At 39.0% G+C, this 26701-nt stretch overlaps 2 protein-coding genes across 2 annotated transcripts in view; both read left to right on the top strand.

Moving 5' to 3' along the window:
* Window positions 1-1457: 1457 nt before the first annotated feature.
* LOC140236529 (ciliogenesis and planar polarity effector 1-like) lies at window positions 1458-9534 on the top strand (the record flags this gene model as incomplete). The annotated part of the gene is made up of 9 exons (XM_072316453.1): window positions 1458-1616; window positions 2123-2261; window positions 2778-2900; window positions 3962-4188; window positions 4699-4808; window positions 6346-6606; window positions 7189-7371; window positions 7882-8888; window positions 9401-9534. Coding segments are annotated over exons 1-9 (2268 nt in total), but the record flags the coding sequence as incomplete, so codon positions are not given.
* A 51-nt stretch (window positions 9535-9585) lies between these two features.
* The window catches only part of LOC140236528 (uncharacterized), a 146794-nt gene continuing 129678 nt past the window's right edge, over window positions 9586-26701 (top strand). Inside the window, exon 1 of the mRNA XM_072316452.1 lies at window positions 9586-9641. Coding sequence (XP_072172553.1) covers window positions 9631-9641 — 11 coding nt within the window. The 5' untranslated portion in view covers window positions 9586-9630. The remainder of the gene's footprint in view (window positions 9642-26701) is intronic.

Here is a 26701-nt window from a genome sequence, read left to right as displayed (position 1 = left end):
ATATATATATATATATAATATAATATATCAAAATATGGAAGTTCTGCGTCGGTGTGTAATAAATAGATATCAAGAGTAAAAACAGTTGTATAAACACTGCAGGAGCAAAAAAAAAAAAAATTGGACTGACGTTTCTGTCAAAGACCTTTATCAAAGTAAGTCTGAACATAAACAATTTGATGCAGGAAACTAAGAAGACGCATAAGTTGCCAAGATATAAATAATAATGACGTTGCTTGTCTTTTTAACCTCGCTAACCACACGTGCAACGATGTCAAGGTTTGTGTACTACGAACCTGCCGTGATGAGAGAGAGAGAAAGAGAATGGAGGAGAAAATCATCTTCAACCTCGGAACTTTCCAGCCTCATGGGATCAATGCTACATTTCGATCTTTCAAAATTAATCAGTGAACTTTAATTCCGCGAACTTTACACTATGCTCAGGACTTAATAATTTTTTTATCATTTTTATATACTTTTTTTTCGTTATTATTATTATTATTGTTTGTGTATGTATGCACGAGCGCATCTCACGTCTCTTGTAATTATCTGGAACTTTATTTTCTCCTCATTTTCTTTCCTTGCTCCTTTTTTTTCTTTACTACTTTGCGTCACTTTCTTTTTATGACGTCTCTCTCTAGATGCGCTTTTTGCTTATCTTACGCTTCTCATCTTGGACCTTTCCTTTTTTCTATTTCTTTTGTGACGCCATGCATTTTTTTGTCTATTTGTTTGTTTATTTATTTTTTTTAGGCATCAATCCATACTTTCTTTTATTGCGTCACACGCTTACTTTAATACGCGCCTAGGTTTTCTTGTGTCATAATAACATCCACACGTTATTGCTTTAAATTGCGCATCCATTCTTTCTTTCTTTTGTGGCGTCACTCCCTAGCGCTTATACCATGCATCCAGCCAGCCTTTTGTTATTATCATCTGTATCTTGGCAACTTATGCTTCTTCTTAGTTTCTTGCATCAAATTGTTTATGTTCAGACTTACTTTGATAAAGGTCTTTGACCGAAAAGTCAGTCCAATTTTTTGGCTCCTGCAGTGTTTATACGACTGTTTTTACTCTTGATATATATATACAAATAATCAGTATAATATTCTGTATGAATGGAATGCAAATTTTTAATATGATTAAAGGAAGTATTTTTCTCTGTGTCTGTAGTTAATCTTATCTTTATTTAGTTTGTCATTACATTTTCTCATATGAAATTATATAGATATTCAAGTCAAAAGTTTTATTTTGATGCAATAAGAACAAATTCAAAGTACAAGTAGGGCTGCTTTGGCCTTCTAAACATCAAGTGCAGTAAACTCACCTCTTGTTTGTCAAGCAACAACCCAAACCCCCCCCCCCCCAAAAAAAAAAAAAGCAAAATAAAAATGTTTTTCCTTTCTTCTGTGTCATTCATCACAGCATGATTTCAGTTATCCCCTATGAAACCTGTTGAGAGCTGAAACCAGATCCTCACCCAGCCAGGGGGCAAAGGTCAAACAATAGTGACCTCCTGACCCTGCCCCACCATGAGGCTTGAGCTTAAGGTCACTCACACGCCCAACTCAAAGTCCAAGCGTCCATGGGAGAAATGGACATGGCTTGGCTCAAAGGTATGCTAGTTTCAAATAATTTTTGTAGTAGAACCAAATATCTTAATCTATTAATTAAGCTATCCGGCATTATAAAGCAAAAACTTGACAAACTACCACTTGCAATGATATTGTGATGCATGCATCTTTATCTGTAGAATCTTCATTGTGGAACCAATTTTCTTGTGTTTTACTCAAGCAGAGTATTGTTTGAGTCAATATTGAAATGTTTAAGTGCTATTAATTGGTTTGGGTCAACTCTTCAGCAGTAGAATTCTTAGCTCTTATCCACAGGTCAACAGATCTTATGTTTTTTGATGAGCATAAATACATTTCTGTGCATGACTTTAGACCTTGCAAATTAAGAAATTAGCATCAAGTTTCGGATATGAGAGTAGTCTGCTTTTATGGCAATATGGTATGTGTGTCATGCGATAAACTGTTCATGTAGAACAGACATAATCGAATGAATTGGAGGCATTATAATGAAATCTTACATGGATTGTGTGTTTCCATATATTTTACAGCTTGGGTCATTACTGCTTCTGGCGGACAAGAGAATCAAGGTGCTGAACCTCCAGGAGAGAGGGAACAGCATCAAAAAGAAAGTGACCAAGCTGAGCAGCCTCCAGAGCAACACCCTTGCCACTAGCACAACAAGAGACGGTATGCCATGTGTGCACTTTCACAGAGCTCTATGTGCCGTTTTAAAGCTACTTACCTGTTTAAATGTATTTTTTTTCTTATATAAAAACCAAATGATTAATCTTCCTTGTTAAAGAAAAAAACAAACTAGTAATCATTGTGTTGCCTGCTTGACAGAAGGGCCCTAAGGCTTGCCCGATGTAAAATTGCTAGGGCCCTTCTGCCGGGCAAGTGACGATTTTTTTTCCTATATAAAAATAAAATGATTAATCTTCCTTGTTAGAATCTGTTAACTGTTCCTCCAAATGAATTCATCCCTAAACCAAGAAATATGGTGTGTAAAATCTCAAGCCTCTAAGGGGGCAATATTATACAACTTATTCTCTTGACTCGCAAATGAATGAGATGCAAATTAGTCTGTCTAGTATTAGAATAAATGTTGAAAACTTTTATTTTCTTTTTTTTTAATGAGGTATTGCTGGACTAATACACAGTTACCTTGATGACATAAAAATATGGTACATCTCACATATGCAGGCCAACACCTTGTTGGATACCTTGAGTCTGGGGATATCTTCATCTGGAACAAGGACCAGGACACAGTAAAGACTGTGAGAGGAAATCTCAACCTAACTTCAGCCAATCAGCAAGAAGAACAAGGTGAGGTTGTCCACTTTTGTGTGATAAGGGACAGTTTTGTAATTTCTGGAACTCAGCCAGGTTAGATGAATTCTGCTTGCTTGTAATTTCATGGACAGCTACCATGATTGGGCAAGCGCTCCAAACAGCTCTTTGCAGCTAGAAGGGCTTTGGCAGGTCATACTACAGTGGAAGGTAACTGGTCCAAATTATGACAGCGAATTCGCTCATGCTACAGGACTAGTCAACGTGAAGAAAACTGCAATGTAGCATAGCAGTTAGATACCCCTACAGTATGATACCAAGGTAGTATAACTACCTTGAAATCTTATATATGAAATGATACTACATGAACAACAAAAGCAACAAAATTGTGTGCTTTTACTTTCTTGCTAGCTTCATGTTGCATGAAATGTGTGAAAATTTCCAACCCACAAAAATGTCTATGTTTACAGTATCAGGGTATTATTTGTGAATTTTTTCCTATTCAGAACTAGTCACACACATTAGTACCAGAGTTGCCCATGTAATGCCAGTACCCAAATGGCAAATGTGTGATTTTGATTTCTACCGTATGTTTCCTGATTTTGACTTGTGTGCTTATATTCTTGTCTCTACCACTATTGTTTCTGCTTTAGGTAAATTGAGCAATTGGTCGAGTGTATAGTAGACAAATGCGACAAGTGACTATAATATATTGGTGTATTACTTGCCCACCTAGCCTTTGCAAATCATATGTCTTTAGTAAAGATGATATTTTGCTAGAATATTTCTCACTACAGTGTAGTTGGAAGTTTGCAAGTCAAAATATAGAGTGTATACATTGTTACCAAAAGAGATTCTCAGGGCATTGTTAGTTCCTTGTAATGTGCACTCTATCTCCACCCCATCCCTGACAGGGTCAAAAAACTCAAAAGCCATTGTGGCTTATACTTGTACCATGCTTTGTAAAACTGACACATGTGGTAATCATTTAAGAATGCAAGAAGTTGCAATGTCATATTCACATGCCATATTTAAAGGGTGTATGATTAATGCGTATATTATCAGCAGTATTGTGAAACTGTAATTTGTCTTTGTAGGAAATAAACACATCCAGGTGTTTGCCTCGGACAATGTGCAATGCATCCTCCTCGTCAAGGACTACAGGCATATCTACCTCTGGGAAATTGACCAATCGGATGGATCATACAGGTCGAAAGACTCGGAGCTGAAAGGGACGTGGTCTGAGATTGGTGCAGGGAAGACTCACTTACCAGGGGTGGAATCCAATGAAGCTGTTGCAGATGGATTGTTCTTGAATGACCCAGTGAGTAATAAGCAGCCTCCTCTTCCTCTCCTCCTCCTCTCCTCCCCCTCATCCCCCCCCCCTTCTCCTCCTTCTCCTCCTCCTCCTCCTGCTCCTTCTCCTCACTATATCTTGGAAGGAAAATATTGTCGATGTTGAAAAATTTATTTTTGCTTGTTACTGAACCTTGTCCGGAGCATATGGAACATATGGTATTTTTTGTAGATATTCTTGTTTGAAATTAATTGATTTTATAAGTCATATCAGTTCATTCCTTTACTGTTTTTGTAATTTTTATCCTAAAGGTAATGTGCCCCTGGTTTCCATTTTAAAAATCACTTTGTGTTGTCTGTATGATGCACAGAACAAGGAATCAATTCACTTTTAGCACTTTTGCCTCTGTCCAAGTAGCATCCATTGTGGTAAATTACAATTAGTGCAAAGTGTATTGTTCCAAAAGAAAATAATAAGTTCCAAGGCTTGATTTTTTTAAAACTCTTACATTCTCCACTGTGCTACACACACTGCCAGGTTCTCGGTCGTTGCTGCTTGTGGTCAGTTGTGTTCTACCGAGGGGACGACATTCAGATTTCTACGGCATTCATCAGGTGGTTTGAACCGTGGCAGCTTGGAGTGCTCAGGTAGGCATGGAATGTGTGATACTTTTCTTGTCCTATGTTGCCCTCACAGACTGTTGATAAAGTGGAGTCTTTCAGAGCACAGACCTGAGAGCTGTTTGAATGGGACTTTAGAGAAAGAATTCTGTACATTTTCAAAGTCTCTTTGAATGACATACAAAGCCAAAAGTCCGTGATTGGTATCATTTTAACTTGTTGAGGACGAATCCATACTCGGGCAAGTGTCTATTGGAAATGTGTGTTGTAGCAAAATCAGCCCATCCTCAATGGGATAAAGATTTTTTTCTAGTTTTTACGGTTCTTTTTGAGGAATGATAACTCATGCTGAAATTATAGAGAGTCTGCAGTTTCTTCAGGTGATATACAGAAGTGCAACACAACCTTTTATGTGCCCAGGCAATCTAACTTGTCAGCCTTCAGTATTTCATCTAAACTTGACATACAGTTGAACCTCTCTTATCCGGCCTCCCTTTATCCGGATCTCTCTATTATACGGACGCAATCTCGCCGTGATTTTTCTTTTTTAATAATTACGGGAGAAAAGGGGGATTCCCAACTCCTTGAGAACTCCTACACAAACACACATGAATTACATATTACTTCCAACATCAACATACACCTCCATGTTGGGGTCTGTTACTGAGTGTAACAATGAAAAGGTTGCAGTATACACATTACTACATGTGGTACTACAATGGGCTACATCAGTACATGTGTATGTATAATGTACATGTATAAAGCATTGAGTCTCCCGTATCCGGCCAAATCCTTTATCCGGATGAGCCCCGGTCCCGACTTGTCCGGATACGAGAGGTTCAACTGTAGTTGTAAAATTAACAAGTCCACTCAGGTGTAACAGTGTGTCCCAGCCCAACAGGAAGACCATGGTGACACTATAGGATTAGGGGGATTATGTAATCTCTATTCATTGATGATTAGCTTCCAGACATCTGTGTCAATTGACAAAGAAAGTACAGTGAGGGTTAAACCACATTCATGACTTATCTACCAACAAGGCAATATCACCATATGGAGATCACCAAAGGAAATTGTATACAAGTATGTTGGCCAAAGAAGTATGCAATGTATGAAGTATGTGAACACAGTTTTGGCGCAATCTCAAGGAAAACACAGCTAATAATGGAATTTTAATGCTACACATGGTATATAGCCCCCTTTCATACACAGCATTAGTACAGTACGATTCCACCGAGATTCAAGTTTGCTTGAATTGAACTGTGTGTATGCAGTGTGTAGTATGACCTTAGCTTTTATTGCCCGTGAAAATAAAATGTTTTTGTTATTCAGTGAGATGGACAAAAAAAAAGACATTGCATATAGAAAACACTGCATCACTGTCTGTGTTCAATGTCCAATACAAGATTTCCTGTTTATGTGAATTGTACATGGTATAAGGTCTTCCATTGTCCAGTTTTATACTTATTGAAAATGTTTTGTGTACACAATAATGTAAAATGTGTCCTCAGGAAATGATTGAGAAGGAATATCATGTCATCGTTCTGTTACATCCACTCTCCAGGCATCCCGCCTTTTCCGTGCGGTGGTACTCCGCTTCGTACTCAGTGAGAAGTCTCTCGCCTTCCAGCTGGCCCATCGACCACAATGGTGCCCTCGTTGCCGCGTATGCCAACTCTGGACGCGTGCTGGCCATCGCCGTCAACCAGCGCTCACCCCATGAGACCAAGATGGTGTTTGTGTCTCCGCTGACGGCGGCAGCGACGGTGGTCGACATGAAGTCCTGCGGGTGCAAAGCAAAGCATCCGTCGCCGGCTCAAGTGAAGTGAGTGGTTGCCTGGCAACAATCATGATGAAGGTTACATCTCTCTGTGTTCATAGTGTGTAAAGCCTTCATGCCTGGTAGCCCCAGGCAACCAGTAACCACTGTTGAGCTAGTGAAATTAGATTTGTCTATTAGTCAGTGGCCCACTTGTCCAATGAGGTGACTGAAAAACGAATTTGTACTATCTTCTTGTACTCGTCAGTAGAAGGCTTTACCGTGGTGCGTTATGGATTTGAATTTGTTAAATGAAGCCTGAAAATACATATTTTTTGGTAATATTTGTGGTTATTACACTTCTTAACTACCATTATTATTGTTCTTCTCATCATAATCATGGATCATAATCATCATCATCATTAGTACTTTTGTTGATGGTATTATTATGAATATCATTTTTAGTCATTTGATATTATATCTTTTTCCATATTATCAATACTATCTGATCAAGTAATATGATGAATGCACATATGTATGTATATTTGCCAGGAATCCTCTCTGGAAATACTCAATAGTCATCACAAGAGCATTTAGATTACCCATCTGTTTTAACTTTCCCATGGCCTTCTGTCCCCTGTCCCCCAGAACCTACTGGGTGTCTGACCTGTCATGGACGCACGACAGTCTCTTTTTAGTCTGCATCACCAAGCGAGGGTCGGTGGCCATCTTGCCTCGTCTCGGCGAGCCCATCCTCCTGCAGAGTGAGGGCTGCTCTGTGGAGCACCCTCCGGCTCACTTCTTGCCACTCCTCAGCCTCATCACAGTCATGTGAGTCCAAAGCCAACGAACGCCTCCAAGAAAGGTCTTGTAAAGTACTTACATGAACTACAACTACTACATATACCTCAAATGCCGCAGTGTATTTTAAAGTTATCTCTCCGGATACCCTTAGATGAAGGCCACTTAGATGAAGGAGAATCATTTTTTTTTTTTTTTTTTTATAGAGATTATCGTTATATATAAGCAAATCCCGCATGTTCATATGATTCTGGCTGTTTTTTTCATTGTCTTTATTTCATTTTTATATTGCATAATGACTTTGTGTTAGAAATTCATGATATTTATTTCTCTGGCTACATATCAACCATACCACAAGTAAGAAACCACATTGTCTGAAATGCGAAGGTTTAAATTTACATTTACACTTCATTTCTGTGTTACTCTTATCTGAAAGAGATTAGTGTCACTACAAAAGAAAGTTGATTGATGACTAATGTGTAGAAATATTTTATAAATTGGTGTCTTAGTAAAGTATGATTGTGTTTGTGGTGTTGCTAGGAGACCAGCCACCCTCAGCAGTGGTCGTCCTTCATCTCCCTCCGGCACAGCGACGTCTGAGAAGGAAGACGAGGGCCGACAGCGCTTTTCCGTATCTTGCCATCCCACCAGGGCCATGCTGCTGTGCTCTGATGGCTACCTGGGACAGGTCATGGAACTTCCAGGGGACCTTACCTGCGGAAGCATCATGAGTGACTACCTCAGCGAGGCGGCAACCGCCCTTGCTCTCATGTACTCGGCCAGGGAACTCGGACCGGTGGGCCTTGGCTCCTTGCGTCGCCAGACCACGGGCCCGGCCATGCAGTCCGTGAGAGAGAGGGACTTCTCCAACATGATTGACGTAGTCTCGGCTGGTGAGACCACAGGGCTGGAGAGCACCCAGGGCAGCAGCTACGGCCCTTACGAGGGTCCTTTTGGCAACATGACGTCGGGAAAGCTGGTTTTCGGCGAGTCGTACAGCACGGGGTCGACGCAATCGCTGGGTTTCCTGCCCATGGGGAACCACAGCATCGAGTCGCTCATCCAGTGGACGCAGATGGCAGCGCTGTGTGCCTGGGGTCTGGGAATGAGCCATGCGGAGCCCTGGAATCGCCGGCTGGAATACCTCATGGATTTCACCGTGAAAGTGCTGGTGGCGCTTTTCAGGATACTGCTTCGCGAGGATGATGAGATCAAGCTGCCCAAGATGCGTCAGAACAGCGTCAGCGGGACGACTGAGGACAACACGGTGAACCCCAGGCTGGGTAAGGTGCTGATGATATGCAAGGCGATTCTTGTCTCTTCGGCCTGGGACGCCCTCAACTCCCACTCCATGTCCTCCTGCATCAGTCTTGCCCACTGCCTCGTTGGGAGCCTTCTCCGCGGAAAGGTCTGCGCAAAAACCGAACTCGCCAAATGCTGCATCGCCGTGCTCACCAGCACGGAACAGGTCCTCGCCAGAGTCTACTGCCGTGTAGCTGTTGCAGAGCCATCCTTCCACCTTTCAAAACTCATCTTTCATTCTTCGGGTTAGTAGCCAGGATGACAGCTGTGATATTGCTGGCAAAAGTCATTTAAGTTTAATAACATTTATAGAAATAATACATGTACAGTTGTAGATATAAAGACATGAAGATATTGATGCTTGCCCTTACTTCTGCTAACAATTGGGTGGGTTGTATGCTGATAGTGCTTTTATAGTTACTTCTACAGTTTGTTGAAGTGAACAGTTGACACCAATGTGAATGTTTATGTTGTAAATATGCACATTTGTATGTTTGTAGGTATGTGTTTGTGTGCATGTAATGTACATGTGTGTGTACCTGCATTGTACATCCTAATGTTTGTTTGTAAAAATACTTCATATTAATGTTACCAATCAGTGCAATAGTGAAACTGTATGTGCCATGTTTTTCACAGTATTAAGGCATCATTAGGGAAATTGACTGTTCATGCATGGGTCAAATTTGCATCTCATATCAGGTAATGTCAAAAGATTCTGAGAGCACGGCACTGACATTCATACCTTCATTGTTATCAGATGCAACGGAGCCTGCCCTCATGGGCCGACAAAACCCGAGTCTTGCCATAACCGCTGCTTCCGAGAAGGCCCGAGACCAGCCAACTCGCACCAAACCCACCCGTCTGAGGGCAGACAGCTCCACCACCAGGAAGGGGGGAGAGAGGAGAAGAGATAGGACGAGAGACAGTCCACCTGCCCAGCAGGTTGACCGTGTCCGGCGAGTGACGCGGTCACCCCAGACCAGTGCCATGGTCATCAGGTGAGAGAGAGAATTGTTTCCTGTTGTTGATGGATAAGTGGTTCAAGGCTGCACAACACGTGACCTGCATGCCAGCAAACTTGTGATACCAAATTATCGATATCTACAAACTAGGTCTACTGGATTGACACTTGGCCTTTACTCTAATTTCCTACCACAGAGCCTGGCCAGGTACACAGCATGCGGTAGGACTCCTGTGTAGTAGTTGAGCTTTTTATTTCTCAGTTTGTTTATTATTTCATAAACACAATAGATTGCTTCTTTATATTAGAATAGTAATTCTTTGTCATTTCCCTACATCTTGATGAGAGTTTTTTTTTTTCAAATTTTTTTTTATTTTTATAAATCTTGCTTTTATTTGACAAAGTATGTAGATTCCTGTTTTGCATGTATTAAAACTAATCTTTTTTTTTCATTAATCTTGAGACAATTTATATTCACCAACACACTGAGAGACATATATGTACACACATATTATCACAAGATCATCTACAATGTAGAAGGTATTATTAAGCATAGTTGCTGCTGTAACAACTGCATTGATTCTGAACGTATAAGGCACTCCCTATTCCCCATTAAAATCATATAGAAATAGTGTTAGAATCTTTATTTGACCCATAAGAAATAGAATAGAGTGCCAAGTATTCTGCCTCATCATAGGAAAGTGTGAGTCTGCTTTCTTTGAAGTTTTGTATTTGTTTGTTTTTTTCTTCTCCCATCCTTGGAACTGCTGAAAATCCTCTTGCCCTGATATCCATTCAGCCATCTTGTCGTTAGCAAGCCACACATGTCGCCAGCATGCCACACATGTTCCACAAGCCATAACATCTACCTATGTATCTCTGTCATGTGCCCCAAAAAGTTGATGATGCGGTCATTGCACCCACTATTTCAGGCGGAACTGCCCGATATCATCAACACGACAGCAGAGCTCGTTTGTAGGTTACGTAGTTACACTTCTGACATTTGCTGCCCCATGGTATGCAAAAACAGATTTGTTGTTGCACTTGACGTGTTCTGGGACGGCGTGAGGTTTATTGGCCATTAATCCAAGGCTGACTGCGAGTGAGAATTGATCCAGTGTTGCAGTATGAAGGACACACATTCAGTGAGGAATCAGCCGATTGTGGTTACAACTCATATCATTATCAGATGAGATAAAGTGGTCTAGATTGTGTTGATGGTCGTTATGACTTCCTAGGAATAGCCCAAGTTGGTCCACTGAACTTTAATAGCTGTGTTTGTCGATGTCACAAAAAGAAGAACTGAGTAGACTTTAGGGTCGTGAGGTTGAAAGTTCACTGACACTTTTGACCATGAATGTGGAGAGTGAGTGAGTGTTTGTGTGCTAGAGGTTGGAGTTCCACTGGTGAAGTGTCACAACTTTCTGTTACCTCTATGAACAAAATTATTTAGGCATGTTGATAGAGATCTCGGTCATACCCGGACTCTTCATATAGGTGTTTCGTTTTGATACTCTCTTTAGCTCATCACTTCACATGATGTAAATCACCACTTGCCAGTATAACAACCTTCTCTGCTGATGATGAGGACACTGCCCCCTAGAACATGTCCACCATGTTGTATGTGTTGCCTTTTTGCTTTGTTTTGAGGATGGGGTTTCTATGAAAACCCCACTGTTTGTGTAAAATGACTTTTGTAGGAAAAGCCAGTTGAAGTAAATAGTGCAAGACAAGCTTCATGAAAATATACAAAGCCTAAGAAAGTGATAGATTCATACAGTCCAATACCTCTAATACAAAAGAGCAGTGTCACACACAATTACCGATACAAATTAGATGAAGGTATGATATCATTACCATGTCCAATTAGTCCAAATCTCCCACTTTTTTGTTCTGGGTAAAGTCATGAAATCATTCTTGTCAATAATTCAAAAGGTTTTTCCCTTTATTGTACAATGTCATTATTACTAACCTGTTAAAAATGCAAGATCAGTTTAATGCAGAAGACATCAATTTCAATAGATTGATGTCAAAAGAGGAAATTTAGTGACAACTTTTAGTGAGAAAATTGGAAGTGATTTGGGGTCATAAAATCATCACCCCTTCTTATTTGCATATTTACAATGTGACGACGACCAATGTGTCATGAATACATTATACAGGCATGTAAGGCTGAAAATCCATCAACGATCATGTTTCATTCAGTTGTAACAGAATTTTTACTGTTCTTAATAGAGTCTTCACAAATGGGGAGTTGGTTTTCATACAGATTAATAATCAAATTTGTGCCAAAATCCAGAATAAGAGCAGTCACCAATCATTGCCTGACAATCATGGAAAACTTGGGACTTGTCATCATTTCAATCTGACTGTGGGACACATACACTGTATGCAGGTTGAGACTGTTAGCATTCATTGCACTGTGAATGAGAGGCCTGGTGTCATGCTGTATTGTTATGTGATTACAGCAGCAACATCTGTTGTAGCGTTTTTGCAAACTGATGTCACCATGTTATAAAACAAATAATGCACATTGCACAATCAGGCATTTTTTTAAAGTCATCAGCCCTCAGGTAGTTGTTGTTTCTGTGGATAGTCTGTAAAAAAAAAAAAATAATAATAAATACTGGGCATCACCTTTTGTGTGTTACAAATAGATGGGTAATTCTGACTAATGGTCTCATTGATGTGACTTACGTGTACACTAAATCCTGTGTGGGGAAATAGCCTTGGTCAGCTTACCTGCCTCCAGATGACTATGTGAGCTAATTTTAGTGTGTGTGATGAGGCACTATTGACCCCTTACTAGACATCAGCACCTGTTCATTCAGTTCCTTGAAAACTATCAAACAGAAATGAAAATGGCAGTTTCATGTCAATGTGTATTATATAATATTCAAGTAAGTGCAAAATCAAGGTTTCCTTGTCAAGAATGGTTTGTAAAATGCTTAGCATGGTGTGACAAACTCAACTCTCCGTTTACTTTGAAGTGCAACATGAACATTAGTCTAAATAGAAGCTGGATTTTTGTCTAGTAAGGACAGAATTTCATGTTACCAAAAGAGCGCCACCTAGTGACGAGACATTGTTAAACTGTGAAATAGATACAAGTCAAAGTGACAGGAAATGTTTTGGAATGCCTCTTTAGACACTATAAACAGACTCCTTGGGGTTTATTTCAAGTTACATTGTAGGTCAATGTGTGCTTTTGTTTTATTCTTTATTTATTCCTTTTTGGGGGCGAGGGAGGGGGTTGTTTTGTATTTATCTTTTTACTTTTACTGTACTTGTTGATACACTATATGTTTTGTGAGTTTAACGCTTCTGTATGTTTTGTGAGTATAATATTTTACTGGTAACACAATGTTGTAAGTGGTTGAATTTGCGATCAAGAGCCATAGTAGCAGAACGAGAACTTAGTATAATCCTTCCTTTAGCGTAAAGTTGTATTTTTGTGATTATCAGATGACTCAACAAATTTGCAAAAATTGGAACACTGCAAAATACATCACATATACATTGATCTTCTAGAGAGAAATAAAGAAAAAACAAACAATCTCTACACCTAGCAGTATGTATAACTGCCTATATAGGGTACTTCCTTTCTTCATCTTTTTAAAGCAAAACATCAAACACTCTTCAACTCATCAAACACTCAAACACTCTTCAAAATATCAAACAATCCCCAACTCCCTTGCTGTGCAAGTATTTTTTGGCATGGTTTAAAATGTACCCCGAGCTTAATTACAAGTAACCCTTGTAGAGACTACAGTGTAATTGTGTAAATGCATGTTCATCACTCAAGCAAGTAAAATATGGCACTGTGAAATATTATCCAAGCAGGCAAAGGGGTTTGACCCGCAAGGACTTTCACTCAGGTTATTGTTACATAACTGGTCCCCAAGGGGATTAGGAGGGGGATTAAACGTGATTCAAAACCACCAATATTATTGGCTAAACCATAATAGGGTATCAGACAAGGGGAAAGAGTGCCTTTTGAAAGTATTTCTGGTCGTGAGGCACTGTGTGTCTGCTATTCGTACAAATTGAAAAACAAGGGGAGTTTGGGGCACTGAACTGGTGAAGTCATTCCCCACAAGTACTTTGAATGCTGGATTACCGTGGGGATTAATCATGTAGTCTAGGAAATTCAGACTCCAGGAGGCAAAATGTCTTAATGTTTACTGTAAAAACGGTAGATTTTGCCTGAGTAATTTTTCACACTTCACTAGTTAGGATGAATTTAAAATGGTTTTAATTCTGCAGAAGTAAAATGTAAAGTAGTATTATATAGAATGAGCAAAAAGTTTGTGTGCTTTCATTTTCACTCTAATCTCATGTTGCACAAAATATGAGAAAATGTCCACTTTTATAGTATTCTAAGAAGAAAACTAGGAAGAAGATGAAAGAAAGTAATGAAATGAGAACAATAACACACTATTCTTGCGACATAGGAAGATCAGAAATGTGCTCTGCAGTAGTCTTCTTAGAATGCTCAGTAGTCTTCTTAGAATGTGTAGTGTCACTAGTGTCACATTGTATTGATCTTTACCCTCAAATAGAACAAAACAGGGAGATGAAAGTTTGAGTAGAAGTATAACTGTATCTGGACATTGAACAGGTACTTCTGACACCTCTGTGTTCTGTACCTATGCAGTGTGATGATTGAACATGTAGCCAGTTCATCGCTTGTGACTGCTGTGACAATTAAGATCTGCATGGAGACTACATTGTACGTAATTAGTCATTCTACTAGAATAACCACAAGAAGACTGAGAGAGGAGACTAGTTAGATTTTAGAAATTATTTGTCGAGGCTTGTCAAATGTCAAAAGCACTTTTCGACAGATTCTTTTCATTGAATCCAGGAACCCATGTTTGTTTGGTTAATTTTGTTGAAGTGTGTGTGTGTGTGTTTTAGTTTGTTTGGTTGTTGGTTTTTTTTCCAAAAAAAAAATCGTTAAAAGTGTGGAACACTTGCTGGCAATACATCAAGTTGTACAACTCTCTGGAATTTGCTGAAAATTAGTATGTTACTTGGAGTGAACTCTTTTTTTTCTCTCTCTCACTCTTAACGGGATACACCATCGATATTGCATTGCCGAGATAAGCATTAATTCCAGAGGGGAGAATTCTTTTCATGGAATATAGGACACCATATATGTTCAATTTGTAGAAATGAATTTTCTTTTTTAGAAAAGCAACAAAAAACGGAGTAATGTGGAGCACTTATTATCAATTGAGCAAGTCTTCTATCTATGTGAAATTTTGCTGAAGATTAGTTTGATATGTGGAGGGAACTCTTCCCCCCCCCCCCCCCATGACAGGATGCATGATCGATATTGCACGGCAAAGATAAAGCATTGATTTCTTAAGGTAAGGGGGCAGACACATCTGTTATCAATATATTGCCAGGACTTGGGTTTATTCTTTATTTTTCTCCTGAAGTGCAGAACTGTGACGAAAGCATGTTCCCTTCCCCATCCAAACATATTGTAGAGCGGTTTCTACGTCAATCATTATCTGGCAGCCTTTATTTCATTTTTTTTTTTTTTTTTTTTTATAGTAGGTGGAGGGGGAATTTGAAGGGCATCTTGATGAATTGATGTCTGGCAGTAGTGCATGGTGGCGGCCGTGGCAAAGATTTTCTGTAGGGAGAACCTTGATGGCTGCCATTGTATTCAGATCCCTGGCACTTTGAGGCTTTCCAAGGCAGGGAAAAGAGAGGGGGAGCAAGAGAGATGAGAGAGAGAGAAGAGAGAAAATATAAAACACAATGCATACGAAATCTGATATCCACCATGGGCATAGACTCTTGGCAGTATGGGGAAGATGGAACCCGATATTGCTTTTTACAATAAAAGTGAAAATAAGATAAAATCAAAATCCTAATATTGTACTCATTGCAGATATTTTTACTGATATTACGAGTAATTCATTCCAAATGAATTGTGGAGACCAAAACACCTTTTAACCTGGCTGTGATGTGGAGCTCCATGTGCAAAAATTCTCCGTGCGACGTCCCACATGTTGATATTACTTAACCCATTGAGGACGTGCTGATATTGCTATAACACACATTTCCCATAGACACCTGCCCGAGTATACTTGAGACTCGTCTTCAACAGGTTTAATATATAATGTAGGAAAATTGAAAATGGAGAAAAAAAAAAACAGTTCTGATTTTTTTTCTGATCCTGTCATGAAAATATATTTTTACAACTGAATATATAGCAGTTGATATTGACTGACTCATTGAAAAGAAAAAAGATGAAAAAATTATATCATTTAGTAGATTGTGTACTTTCACTTTATGTATTCAAATATGAGCTATGAATTTTTGAGGGACGATTAGATGAGTAAATTTTGATTGTGTAGGATAAGGTGTGACTTTTGTCGTTGAGTAAGAGGGTATGGTCCTCTTTCAGACCTGGGGACCCCACTGGGGGAGCCACTCTCCCTGGGTGTGCTATGAGACGGGGGTCTTTGAGGAAGCTTTGCCTTACTACTTATTGATGAATCATGGTGGTTCTCTTTTTATATTATCTCTGATTTGCTCTTGTCACTTTTTTTCTTCTTTTTTTCTTTTTCTCGTTTTTGCTGATTTAAAAAAAATAAAATATGAGCTATGATTAAGCCCCAGACATCCCTCAATCCAACTTAAAGGAAAGTCAGAGTCCCTTAGTGTGACGCAAAGGAAAATTATGGAGTCTAACAGTTGCTGTTCAAGAGTGTATTTATAATACATACTTAGCACCTCATGTTTTGCTGATTTTCCAGCCTTGTAATGTGGCTTGGAGAAATCACTTCAGAAGGGTGGAAACAGCCAATGAATCATGCAGTCAACTTCGTATCAAATCACATGGATGTCATCCTGTGTTTATTAAACTTGTGACCTTTGACCCTCCCTTGTCTGCCTATGTCTTGCACCATATGTTTTCTTATCAGGGTTTTGTTTTTTTCTTTCTGTCTATTCCTCGCTCCTGTCAAGCTGTTTCCTTTCGTTTCATCTTCATTTCTGAGGTCACAGAATGGAGGTCAGTCAGTGACTGGTTGCTATGGAGATAGTTGCAAAATACACAGCAACATCGTCCCAAAGATGTACTGGGGGTTGAACGTTTTTTTGTTTTTCAATGCTCCCAGAGGAATTAGTGACTCCTCCAAGCCAGAGCCATTTGTAGTAAGAGTTAAATTCATGTGTAGACATATGGTAGACTACAATGCCACAGTATCACATAATGCAATAGATGATTCCTCCCCCCCCCCCAAGACATACACTGTAGGCCTACATAATGTATAACAATGCAATCATCCAATATGTACCATGTATATGCTTGTGTATTAGTTGTCATGCTTGTAAGACAGAAAACAGACCCATCTACAATATAAACACGATATGAAATGTGAGACGTTGATTTGTTATGTCCATTTATTTTCCTGGCTGTTGTCGATGATGTCATTTCCATCACAAGTCTCTTAGTAGTGGTGCACTGAGCTCGTTGTCACATTTCCTCTTTGAACTGAATTCAAATTGAAGAAATTGTTTCCTTTCATGAAATTATACTGGAGCTGTTATGATTTATAGCTGATTAAATGGGAGTGAGGGTAGGTGTCAGTTACTATGAAATTCATAAACACAGAGAAAGAAACAATAACCAATGTCTGCTTTTAAGTATGCTTTTAAGGCATGTAAGTAGTAGATTTTTGTGAAGAAATGACAAAATGATGTTGCCAATTTCCATACCTGGTTGTGACCAGTGTGAATTTTATGTTGAAAATATTCAAAGCTCTGATCTTCCATGAATGTTCTGCTGTTCTTGTTTTAATGCTCAAGTTTACTGGGAGGAGAAAATGTGTATATGGTCTGGACAGTGCCTTGAATTGAAAGTGACAGAAATGACAATAAACAATCTTTATGAATAACAAAAATACATCATACGTTGTATGTAAGAGTTGACAGTATGAATCATTCAAGCTGATTGATGTAAGTCATGAGCCCCGATCTCTGGGGGCTTAATGTGCTGGTTTGCTGCTTGATTTCCTCCCTTTTTCCTCCATGAAGCCCTGAGGGAAGGGATGGGGAGGAGAGGGCTGGTGCTAATGTGGGCTCAAGGCTGCAAAAGAAGCAATTTTCTGTTGTAACGACCATTCCCTGTACTGGAAGTATCACTTATTATCTGTTTGCCTGGTGTGGTAATAGAAATGCAACAACAACAATATTAACAACAACAACAACAACAACAACAACAACAACAACAACAACAACAACAACAACAACAACAACAACAACAACAACAACAACAACAACAACAACAACAACAACAACAACAACAACAACAACAACAACAACAACAACAACAACAACAACAACAACAACAACAACAACAACAACAACAACAATATTCTTAGTAATGATAAAAAGTACAATGCGTTTATGGTATGTTGTAGTTAGGGGTTTCCAGAACATGAGATGTTAGTACATTCTTGGCACCATTTACATTCTACCTTGTGCCTACGTGCACATTCTGGTGCACTTAGGCACAAGAACCAATGCACAGTGAGCTTGTATGGTGTCAGCCAGAAATCAGCCATTTCCCATTATAGCAAGCTTTGAAATTCATGAATCAGGCACCCCACCCCCTCCAGAATATGTTGCCACGTCCTCATATTTTGTTTTTTTTTAACCATTTTTTCCTGAGTTACAAGTACACAGTCCATCCAGTCCTGCTGGTCCATTTAAATGCTTGTGATTTTTTTTTTCCTGACATTTATTAACTTACAAGTAAAACACCTTGTAGCATGCCTAGTTATTTCAGGCAGTTTGTTATCTCTTGATATTTTATACAGTTTTACCTTTATTTCATCCTTTCTCTACCTTTGTAGACAAATAAATCAGCTGAAAATGAGTGACCAATTGTAGTTGGCTAGTATTAGGAACTTGTCTTCTTCTGACCAATACAAAGCCTAGATTTGCACTATGGATTTGATTTTAGATTTTGAATTCTGAGTTAACATTTTTGTGCAGTTCTGTCTGTGAGCTCCATCTTTCCCCTTCATTTTTCCTTTTTTTTTTTTTTTTTGAGAGGGGAAAATTATAAGAAGATGATGGTAGAAAAGTGAACTTAGAATTGTACCATGAAATGTTTGTTCGTTGAACTCGTTTCAGTGCAAATGTTGATTACAGAGTACGATATGGCTACACAGGATCTCTCTCTGTCCTCACTTTGGCAACACTTAAAATGCCGAGGTCTGTCGAGAGTGTTTCCGTTCCAGGCCGATGCTAGGTACTGATAGGGGCTCCAAGCCACATTCCCCACTAATCCCAGCAATCATACTCTAAGAAGGCACAGTCAGAAACAGGATATTTTTAAATTGACACTCCCTAGAATTTTATTACCATTGAAAAAAATTTGAATACATTCAGCTTGACATGTAGGCCTACAGACATGAACAGCTTATTATGTACAGTATGTGTACTGTCACATGTACACTAATGCACAGAGCGAAGTGGATATGAAATGAATGTAACATTACATAAACAATACAGATGGTATTGTATGTGTGTTTGTTTCCTTTTGACACTGGACATCAATACTATAAGGAAAATATAAGGAATATTCCACTGATCATACAAACCATGCACTAGATGATGCATTTTGTAATGTGCTGGGCCCAATTTCATAAAGAAGTTTGATATGATAGCAACTCTTGCTGGAATGGCAATTGTCAGTGATGGTAATGACAAGAATCCAGCTTCCTGATTGGCTGTTGCTATGGGAAGTTGCCATTCCAGCAAGAGTTGCTATCCTAACATCTGTTGTGAAATGGGGCTCTCGTCTTTCCTTTTAGATTGTAGAGTTATGGTCGAAATTGCTTTCAAGATACACTTGTACATTTTAGGAACTCCCCTTGGCATCATTTATGCTTCACTTCTTCTTCTTCTTCTTCTTCAGCTCTTCTTCTCTTATGCTGCTGTCATGGGGAGGGGAGGGGGCAGGTGGAATTGTCTTATGGTACATCCAGACAAAATGGTGATTGTGATTCAGTATTAAACCATTTGTGCTTTCACTGTTATTTATGATAGAATTATAGATTGACATGGCTCTATCCTGCATTTATAATACACATGTATGGCCCCAACTTTCATTTTGTAGCCAAAACATTAATGTTTTACATCCTCGGAGTGTATTGTTCCTCACCGTAGGTTGGCAGCACTTGGACTGAAATTCATAAATACTTAATATGAAGAGTTTGGTGCTGCAAAATGAGCTATTATAGCCCCATTTTTAAACATTTTAAAGTACATCCATCATCAGATAGAGCAAAAAAAAAAAAAAAAAATCCTTCCAGTGATATCTCACTTGTTACATAAAAAGGAATATGAGGGTATATATATGGAATATATCCCATATTTTTGTTATATTTTCACATTTGCTGGCAGCTTTAGTCACAAATGTCTCAACTTAACAAAAATGAAGCTACAGAACTCTTCATATAGAGAACAAGGCAAGTGTATGGAAAACTATGTTGAAATTAATTATAGAGATAAATTGTTTTGTCTCTTTATGTGTACTTTGCTTCCAGACTAGCAAATAAACTGAATTTCACATAAGGCATTTTTTTTTCATGAAATGTTCTCATAATACAAAAAAAGTTAATACAAAATAGTATATCAAAAGATTTTAAAACTCTGCTAGTACCACACATAGTAGTGTGAATGACTTTATTTCGCCTTAATATCATGTGTTTGAGTAATTACCTAGTGAAGAACATGAGTGTGAAATAAATCATAGAGTAATGGAACACAATTATCCGTCAAATCATCACATCAAATTAAGCCTGGTTTAGCCCTGAAAGGGTTAGTACTTGCTCCCAAGAAGTTCCCGTCCTAAGGCAAGCTGTAGGGGGCCCACGCATTGTGAGAAGTTCATGCCAAATTATCTTGAAACCAGTTCAAGAAAAATAGATGGGTGGAGAATGAGAGAGAGAGAGAGAGAGAGAGAGAGAGAGAGAGGGAGAGGGAGGGAGGGGAAGAGAGATAAAATGAGAGAGACATATATACTGAGAGACACACAGAGAGGGAGAGAGAAAGATATGCATAGAGAATGAAGAAGAAAGCAAGAAACAGACAGATAGCCAAAGAGATAGAAGGGGAGAGAAATATATACTGAGAGACACACAGAGAGGGAGAGAGAAAGATATGCATAGAAAATGAAGAAGAAAGCAAGAAACAGACAGAAAGCCAAAGAGATAGAAGGGAGGGAGATATATACTGAGAGACACACAGAGAGGAAGAGAGAAAGATATGCATAGAGAATGAAGAAGAAAGCAAGAAACAGACAGATAGCCAAAGAGATAGAAGGGGAGAGAAATATATACTGAGAGACACACAGAGAGGGAGAGAGAAAGATATGCATAGAAAATGAAGAAGAAAGCAAGAAACAGACAGATAGCCAAAGAGATAGAAGGGAGGGAGATATATACTGAGAGACACACAGAGAGGAAGAGAGAAAGATATGCATAGAGAATGAAGAAGAAAGCAAGAAACAGACAGATAGCCGTAGAGATAGAAGGAGAGAGAAATATATACTGAGAGACACACAGAGAGGGAGAGAGAAAGATATGCATAGAAAATGAAGAAGAAAGCAAGAAACAGACAGATAGCCAAAGAGATAGAAGGGAGGGAGATATATACTGAGAGACACACAGAGAGGAAGAGAGAAAGATATGCATAGAGAATGAAGAAGAAAGCAAGAAACAGACAGATAGCCAAAGAGATAGAAGGGGAGAGAAATATATACTGAGAGACACACAGAGAGGGAGAGAGAAAGATATGCATAGAAAATGAAGAAGAAAGCAAGAAACAGACAGATAGCCAAAGAGATAGAAGGGAGGGAGATATATACTGAGAGACACACAGAGATGAAGAGAGAAAGATATGCATAGAGAATGAAGAAGAAAGCAAGAAACAGACAGATAGCCAAAGAGATAGAAGGAGAGAGAAATATATACAGCATGAAAGAGAGAGAGAGGGAGAGAGATTAGAGAGAGATATTAATATATATGTGGAACAGTTGTTCTGTTCAAGGCAGATTCAGCAAGTCATACTCATGTGGAGGATTTACTGTGTACTGCCCTCCATCCCCCCCCCCCCCCCCCGGTTCATTAGCGCCCTCATTGTGACTGTCACAACCTCGTGACGAGGATTGAGATACGAGAAGAAAGAAAGCTGTAAGTGTATGAAGAGGCAGTGAATCACCAAGGCTATGATTTACAGTATAATGCGTATAATTTGCAAACAGTCGACGTTGGCGTTTATTCCTGGATAAATGAGTAAAGCAAGGATGTTATAATAATCTATGTTCATCATCTTTGCCCTGCAAAATGTTCAAGTCTTTCATCCAAGCTGGCACCATGCAGTTCCAACTTGAGCAAAACTTTCTGGAACAATGAATTCCGAAACTTGAAGGAGAATGAAACCCAAATATATACATAGTATGTAGCTTGAGAGAATGCAGCAGTCTTAGGAGAACACATCAGGAAAGTTCAAGAAAAATCGTACAATCTATTAGAGACTTATGAATTTTTAAAGTTCCAGTGCTGCCATCGCCGGATGAGAAGACTGTAATATCAATATGTCATATCAATCATGGACAATGATAAAGAAAGTGTAAAGAAAATTCAATATATTTTAACTTCTTTAGCATCAAGAAAGAGTACTTGAATTACCTCTTTCAGAAAGCAGTGCTAATAAAATTACCCTTGACGCACTGTACATCAGTTATGAGATGTGTAGTTTTCATAGAAAATGATTTGTTTTTTTTTTAATTCTCTCTGTATTTTCTTTATATGTCATTGTCCATGCGTGATGTCATGTAATGTAAATGTAGTTTTCTCATCCAGCGATTGTAGCGCCAAAACTTTAAAAATTCCTAACTCTTCAACAGATTGTCTGATTTTTCCTCAAGCTTTGCTGATGTGTTCTATTAATACTGTTGCATTCACTCACTCCACATCTTTAGACTTGGGTTTTGATACCCTTTAATGCTGTCATCACCATTGGCATCTTCTCTGTGCATCATGTCAGTGGCATTATACAATGTAGGATGGGGATCCTGAGGGGGGTTAAATCCTTCTTTTGAAGTACAGTTTGTACTGGGTCAAAAAAGGTAGGTGCCTCAGAGCAGGGCTATATTCGGTGGTAATCCTTCCATGACTCAAACGTGGTGTGCCTCTCATCAGGGATTGTTGTTGTTGTCGTTGTTTTTGTTGTTTCGGTTATTGTTCTTGTTCTTGTTGCTGTTGTTGTTTTCATTGTTTTTGGTTCATGACTGCACACCTGACAAAAGCTGGTTCACTGTAACACTGGCTGTGCTGGCAATCATCTCACTCCTACGATTGTCTTTGGAATATTCAGTTTTGTTGGTATTTGAAATGCCACATTCTTACTTTTTTCTTTAATAGTGATATTCTGAAATCAACTTTACTCATTTTGCTGATTCTAACGAGTTGAATGTGAGTGGTTAGTGCAACACTTTGTGTTAAGTCATTACAAAAAAAAAACAAACAAACATAATTTGGTGTGAATCGAACTTAAGGAGATTGTCAAGAGCCATTTGATTAGTGTCTGGATTAAGCATCTATTTCTAGCCAGATCACTCCGCCCCCTTGTTATCACCAAAAGACCTGACCCTTCAGGGGTACAAATGGGGGAATGCATGATATGAAATCAACTAAAGCTCTGTCACTTTCCCTCTTTAAATGCAAGCTCCAATGAGGCCCTTTTCTCCTTCTTCTGTCTCGTGGGGGGTGGGGGGGGGAAGGGGGTACGTACATGGGATAATTGTATTTAAAGTAATGAAATGCCCCATGCAATTAGCTGCTACTCAGATGGCCTACCTAACTTGGAAGGTGGACTGTTGTGGAGGAGCCAGCCAATACGTTGGTGTGCCCATCAGTAACAACAAACAAACAAACAAACAAACAAACATGCTAATCTGTAGTTAATTTCATTTTAAGTGGGAAAGCATTCAAGGATATGGTGCATTCATGGAAAAAGGCAAATTTAAATAGAAATGCAATCTTCTTGAAATTACTGTACTAGTGACCAGGGGATATGGCATTGAACAGCAGCTGCTGTTCTTGGCAAAATACAGTTCAGTACAAAAGTATATTCCTACCCAGTATAATGTGCTTCAGTTTACAAACTGACACACTCATGATCAGGCTATATTGTATCATAAGATGTGGTTCTGATACAGAATGCTCAAGGATATTGTGTTTGTACAATGTCTAGATGAATTGAATTAAGATATGAAATTCAATCATAACGAAATCAATTTTAAGTGATGAGCTCCATGGTAATGGTAAACTACTCCCTTGTCATATTCATGCATAATTTCATATTTTTGAAAAGTCACAAATAATATTAAATAGGTGAAAAACAGTTGTTGAAACTGACAGTTTTATTGAAGATAGTACAGGCATTTCATTTTTGATTACAAAACTGGTGTAGTTCTCAGTTACATGTGTTTTCAATGTTAACACAGACAAGAATGATGAGGGATATGAAATTGATATATCGGCTGCTTACCCCCCCCCCCCCCGAAAAAAAAAAATATCCAAACAAACAAACATAAACATGGACACATCAATGCATTAATTCATGTAAGGAGCTTTGTGGTTTTCTCAGATAAAAAAAACAACGACAGCAACTGTCATCCTCACAATTGAATAGTTGTTGCCAAGGGATAACCATGGCATCTGATTTTTTTTTTATATTTATTTATTTTTTTTTTATTTTTTATTTTTTTTTTTTTGGGGGGGGGGGCTACAAGTCCTGCAAAGTACCGTACAGTATTGGAACAGGCCTTCACTGTTGGGTTGATAAAACAAGTGCATGTAATAAAAATGACAAACCAAGAAGAATGAATTGATGCTGAGACAAATCAAAACCCACTTTCTAATAATTAGGCCAATTTAAAACAATCCTTACACCAACTGTTCCTTGTAAAGTACAGGGGGTGCTGGAGGTAAAAATGGCAGTTTTTCCAGTCCTAGTAAAAACCCACAGGCAAAAGCTTTCTTTCTAAATGCCAAAATTTCATTTATGGTAGTGGAAAAGGTGAGAATATATATCCAAGTGATCACATTTCCTATCAGAGAGAGAGAGAGAGAGAGAGAGAGAGAGAGAGAGAGAGAGAGGGGGGGGGGGGAGAAAAGTTGGATCTAAAGTGAGCATCATCAAATATCATTTTTGAGACTCTTTCTTGTCTACGTATGATCTAATCTGATCTACATGTATGTGGCATCTCTCACTACATGCGTAGTAGCTGACATTATAATGCCATGATACAATGTAGATTTTAAGATTTTCAGTTAGCATTTAAACAAGTTGATATATGAATTGCATGTTAGACAACTATCTAAGGGCAACAACAATGTAAATGTGCAAAACTTGTAGCAGAGACCCTATGATGTGTGGTCTGTGGCTAAGGATCCTACATTGAAAGCTTGATCCAGGGATGATGAACTGTCACTCTCACACAGGGTTGGAAAGGATATGAGTTAAACGCATGATTTATGCCTCATTAAAGGGTAAAGAGTGCCCTCATGTAGCATGGGGGGGGGGGGGGGAGGTATGGCTAATTAGGCAGGTCCAAACGACCCAAATTGCAAAAGAGGTGAAGACTTGTGAGTGCCAATCTCAAATTGAGTGTGTCTATTTTTGTCTTGGAATGAATTCTCCTCATTGGGTTGATGTCCGACTGGTGAATTGCAAATAATTCGTAGCCAGATGAATCAGGTGATTAGCTTTTTTCGGGATAATTTCCACTGAGACACTGCTAGAAATTCTTTTACAGTCATTATAGAGCATTTAAAGCTGTATACTGCATTCTTCATGAAGAAGCTATCTGCGGATCTAAACGGGTCATTATGATGTCACTACGACCTGTCTCTTTGCAACATCCTTGCTTGATTTATTTCTCTTTCTCTTTATTTCTCTCAATTATGTCTGTCAATAATACTGGCCCAGATGCGTAGGATGCCTAGCTGATGAAATTCCCCACGTGCTCCGGAGAAACAACAAATGATTAGATTGTGTGTTGGAGCTGATCCTCTTGGCAATTTTAGTATCACATTGATTTACTTTTATTTACTGCACATGAAGAGAAGCAAAATATTACTGGTGCACGTGTACCTGTATGAATATAAAAAAATCATATCAGCCCAATGTCCCAGTCTATTGGCACAGAGCGGGGGAACCAGTGGGATTTTCCCCGCCCGCCTTTTCTGTGACGTGGAATTTTTAGCGTTAGAAATGGGTTAGATTTCTATCTCCCCCGCTCGGAGGAAACTGTGTGTTCTGGAGATCGAATGTTCGAGTTATCCGGCTATTACCATAATCTCGGCAGCATTGCGGGCAGCGCTGATCGTGATGTTCCTCGTGGAAACGGACCGTGATGTTTGATCATCTGCCGGGGTTTGGCTTTTTTGCCCCCATATCAGTTGTCAGCAGAGGATGCCATTGATTAAACCAGAGTTGAAGCTGTTAAGAGTAAACTCTTGGTGACTTTTCAATTTGTAAGAGAGTTAACCCCTCCTCTCCCCTCCCCTTCCACCCACCCTTGCCCCTTTTTGCAGTCCTCTCCTTACCCCTTCACTTTTTGCAGTAACTTTTTGACCTCTTGCTGCCTGTACTACTCTTCACCCATTTTCATCGTATCTTAATCTTGTCTATCTACCCCAACAATTACTCCTTTTCGCTGACCACAAAACCCCTTTCCATTAAAGGTCCTGTTTACCTTTGGGAGCAGTGATTTAAAAAATTTTCAAGATATTACATTTGATACATATGCGTAGGTCTGTTGTACCATGAAGCATCCTACCATAAAACATTTTCGCAATAAAGCCTAAAATATAAGGAGATATGAGTATTTTTCTCAATAAACCGTACCTGTAGACGGTTTAGTCTCGAAACATTTTTATAATATCTATTGTTCACATTTTGTATATTTAACAATACTTAACATCCATTTTTATGCCTCCGCCACGAAGTGGTGCCGGAGGCATTATGTTTTCGGGTTGTCCGTCCGTC

This window comes from Diadema setosum, chromosome 13 (assembly GCF_964275005.1).
Source record: "Diadema setosum chromosome 13, eeDiaSeto1, whole genome shotgun sequence".
Taxonomy (NCBI): Eukaryota; Metazoa; Echinodermata; class Echinoidea; order Diadematoida; family Diadematidae; genus Diadema; species Diadema setosum.
Note: the sequence above shows the minus strand (reverse complement) of the source record. Positions and strands in the feature narration are given on the sequence as shown.